The sequence below is a fragment of the Notothenia coriiceps genome, unplaced genomic scaffold, assembly GCF_000735185.1.
Source record: "Notothenia coriiceps isolate Sejong01 unplaced genomic scaffold, NC01 NC01_scaffold00032110, whole genome shotgun sequence".
Taxonomy (NCBI): Eukaryota; Metazoa; Chordata; class Actinopteri; order Perciformes; family Nototheniidae; genus Notothenia; species Notothenia coriiceps.
Window position 1 is genome coordinate 6,493 of NW_011364811.1, and position 4,110 is coordinate 10,602.

Below are 4,110 nucleotides of genomic sequence, written 5' to 3' on the forward strand. Positions count from 1 at the left end.
AAAAATTAAAATAAAAAAAAAATTCCTTTTTTTTAATTTTCCCATTTTTATTTTGTAATCAGTCTCGCGACACTCCCACAATGAGGTCATTCTGCGATCACACCGATAGATTGGTACATAAGCCACTAATTATAATACAAAACTGAATAGTCGATTACCATCTGTTCTATTTCAACGCTGAAACAGGTTCATGCACTACGGAATGAGGTCTCCCAAGATCACATCACCATGTGGTTAGTAAAAACCAGTGTCATCATCTGTCCCATGTGAATACTGCCACTCAGAAGAGGACATACAATATTAAAATATTAATGAGGGCCCATGAAATTATTTGTGTATATACTTATACAATAGTTCAGCTGAAACTTTATCCATCTGCGAAGTACCATAGAGACTATATTATACTGAGGATAAAACCATAAACAGGTGGAGTCAAAGGTGAACAGAGTTAAATTCCCACAGCAGCACAAGCACACGTACACACGTGCTTTGTGTCACAGCTTCCACTCCTTCCTACTTACCTTCCTCTCACCTATTCCCTTTCTACCTCACACTTTTCCCTACTCCCCCCACAGGACCCAGGGTAGAAGGTGAACGGGGCTCGTCTGAAGATCAGTAACCTGGCCCTGGAGGATTCTGGGATGTATCAGTTGGTGCGGTGAGAACAAACATGGCACCCATCTACTCTACTGCTGAGCTCAGAGTTCAGGGTAGGGAGTCCAAATGCTGTAGTGTTCCTCTTAAGATCCTACAATAAAACTGACATGTCTCAGTGAAAAGAACAATATAACTTGTAAAACCATTAAACATTCACATCTACATCAGCCCAAAGCCCCTGTCACAACTGTCCCCGAAATTGACACGAGATGGACACACGATAAAGGAAATGTTCAAAATTCCGGCTCCTTGATCGTAACAACATCGGGCCATTCATGAGGGCCATCTTAAGCCATCGTATGACCGCCGGTGGAGTTTCTCAGGCTCCGGCAGCAACTTTGCGAGCGGTGGCAAAATCTTTGGCATGCCAAAAAATTGCCGAAGGACCTTGTGAAGGGGTGGAAAATGCCCGATGGCACCGATGATCAGACGAAGATGACACGATTTGACTTTGACTTTGATTTGATTTTTTTTTTTATGTAAATAACCCAATTTGTGCTCTGTGAAACTGAAAAGGATATTACTTTGTTTTTGTTACTTTCGTTGCAGTTGTATGTCTTAAATGTAATTTAGGTTAACTTCCTGTTTTATTTAGATGCTTTTATTTTGAAGGCAAGTTGACAGGAAGTTGTTGTTGCTATGGAAACAAAATGACGGAGAAAACGTAATATCTTCTACATATAAAGACAAAGAAAGTAAAGAACAAAGTCTGAAAATATCGGTACAGTATTATAGTACTTTAACATAATCGTTTTTGTTACTTTCGTTGCAGTTGTATGTCTTAAATGTAATGTAAATGTTGCCTTTGTGTGGTTCGGGGCCATCTTCGTGCAAAATTCACAATTCCATATTCGTGTGTCCATCTGGTGTCAATTTCAGGACAGTGTGACAGGGGCTTACATTCTCCTCTACAAAGCTTCCTTGGATTTATGAAAGTCTAACTTTAATATTATATACCTCTTTGTTGTTGCGCCCCCCCCCCTCACTGCTGTCCTCACAGTTCAGGCCCCAGACTTCAGGTTGAACCCAGTGAGGAGACTGATCCCAGCAGCCAGGGGGGGGCAGGTGATGATGGAGTGTCGCCCCCGAGCCGCCCCCAAACCCAGCCTGTTCTGGAGCCGAGGGACGGAGCTGCTGATCAACAGCAGCAGGTAACACCACCTCATCCTCAGTAAATACATACACACTGCATCACTCTAACGTAGCTCTGAACTCTTAATAAAGGGCAGCAGCATTATTATGGGCTGGAAAACTTTTCCATCGTGCTATTTTTTACTGTTCTTTAACGAAGGGTTAATGGACACTTAGAGAAGCCTAAATATAGCTCACAGTAAACACAGATCCTAAAGTGCCTGGAACATGCTAATGTCTCAGTGGTCCCCATGATGGGTGGAAGATGGGTATGTAGAATAACCTCGCACAGGAGCCTGAAAAGCGTTCACATACGTAAAATAGTTGAAGCATTTTGAAACCTAACTCATTATTATGAAATACTATGACATCACTCCATAATAACATTTCTTCAACAGTCATTTATTCATTATGGCAGTTTTCCCAACAACACATTTCATGCTCCGCCCTCTTTCCTTTCAGCCAATCCAAACCTCTTTCACTCTAAAACTAGCAAGGCAAGGCAAGTTTATTAATATAGCACCTTTCAACACAAGGCAATTCAAAGTGCTTTACAAAAATGAAAGACATTAAGATCATTAAGAAATAGTGCAAGCTCCACAACTGCTAACAATCTCAGCCAGTTGGCTCCTGCTAGCCAGAGCAACAAGAACGCTCAGGTTGTTCTGAATCCGCTCATTACAGTTGCTTTAGATAATCACTTACACGGATAAGATGGGAATACAACCACTGTCCACTGTCAGTACCATTCCTTAAAGTTAATTGTAATGTTTTACAGATGCAGCTTATTCAACACAAACTGCCATAACTGTATATTAATAACACACTTACAAGGCTGCACATATCAACTTGAAACAAACCTATTTTATACTTTATTTTTGCATTTTTGTCCTACTAAGACAATATCAGGGTCAAGACATATTCTTTCTAGGTGCTGTCTCATAAAGCGTTGAGTTTGCACCACTTGTGTTAATACAGATGAAAAATGGCTTATGATGCTGTATGTGTCCCATATAAATAATGTACTGATATATCAGATGACACTACATTCTCCTGATAGTGTGATCATTGCAGAAGCCTCACCCTGCTCCAAAATAAATCAACAAAATTCCCCGTCCTATCCAAATGTCATAATCTTCAGGGTGAGATGCAGCTCATTGAAAGAGAACTGTAACTGATGAGAAATTCAGAAAAAAACAAGATGCTGACATGTAGGTGAGATCAAAAGCAATTCTCCACAGTTTAATGTATGAGTTGGATGATGTATTGCTTTTGATTTCATCACATTCTATCAAAGCATCATAAAAAATGAATCAAAAACATCGTATCTATCTTACTAATTAAGACAGATATGAGTCAAAGTTTAAGATAATCACAATCAAAAGCATCAAAATCCAAAATATTTCCCAGTCCTAAACCTAAATAGATTAGATTAGAAAAGACTCAGCTTTATTTTAAATGCACATAATACATTGAAAGAAAGTTTTCATCCAACCAGAAAGTACGAAGAGTAGTTCAAGTGGTTGTGGTTACATTACATTCACATATATGGTTACAGTATCAAAGTTGTTGCATGTGAGGCAAGGTACAGACAGATTTGTATACAAAAATCAAATACATATTTACAGATAAGGTGCAGGGTTTACAAATATATAAGTTACATACAGTTGTAAAACAAATAAAAAAATACTGGAGGGGCTGACCCCTGTGTACATGTTGACCCACCTGTGAATGAATCATTGTTTTAGTTGTTTTGACATAATAAACGGTGTATTTGTGTGTTCTCTGGGATGTGCATTTAGCTAAATTGTCTGTATGCTGTATACTGACACTTCAGACCACGAGACAACATGGCGCCTCTGTTTGGCTTGGCTATTGTTGCTCCTGCTGCCACCCGTTTTTCGCTGTTTTTATCTGTCATGTTTGTTGTCATAACCTCACCTCTAAATGGATGTATCTCTGCTGCAATGGTTTATGACCGATGGTCCTTGTTCCGGATTAAAGCGTCCATGGAAAGACCCTTTGACTCCCGGGAGGGCTACCGACAAACTTTTCCGCCACCGTTTGTGTGTTCCTCCTCCTCACCTGAGTACCGGCTTCTCTTCGCAAACTGGCGTCCAGGTAAGCCAGGGAAGAAATCCAGGAGAAGGGGTTGCCGAGGTGGCGTACAGGTATCGAGGAGGCGAGCTTTTCGGGCTGATGGTCCTGGGTCCAGTCGCCATGAACATACTCGCTGGTTGCGACCGATTTCCCTCCAGGACATGGCCGCGGACGCTCCACTGATCCCCCAGTCATGGATTTATTCACCTGTCACACACGTTT

At 40.8% G+C, this 4,110-nt stretch overlaps 1 protein-coding gene across 1 annotated transcript in view; it reads left to right on the top strand.

The window, feature by feature from the left end:
• The window catches only part of LOC104960638 (contactin-2-like), a gene marked incomplete at its 5' end in the record, with an annotated part of 7,422 nt that extends 5,610 nt beyond the window's left edge, over positions 1-1,812 (top strand). The window contains 4 exon segments of the mRNA XM_010788728.1: positions 588-656; positions 658-678; positions 680-710; positions 1,658-1,812. Coding sequence (XP_010787030.1) covers positions 588-656; positions 658-678; positions 680-710; positions 1,658-1,812 — 276 coding nt within the window.
• Positions 1,813-4,110: the final 2,298 nt, after the last annotated feature.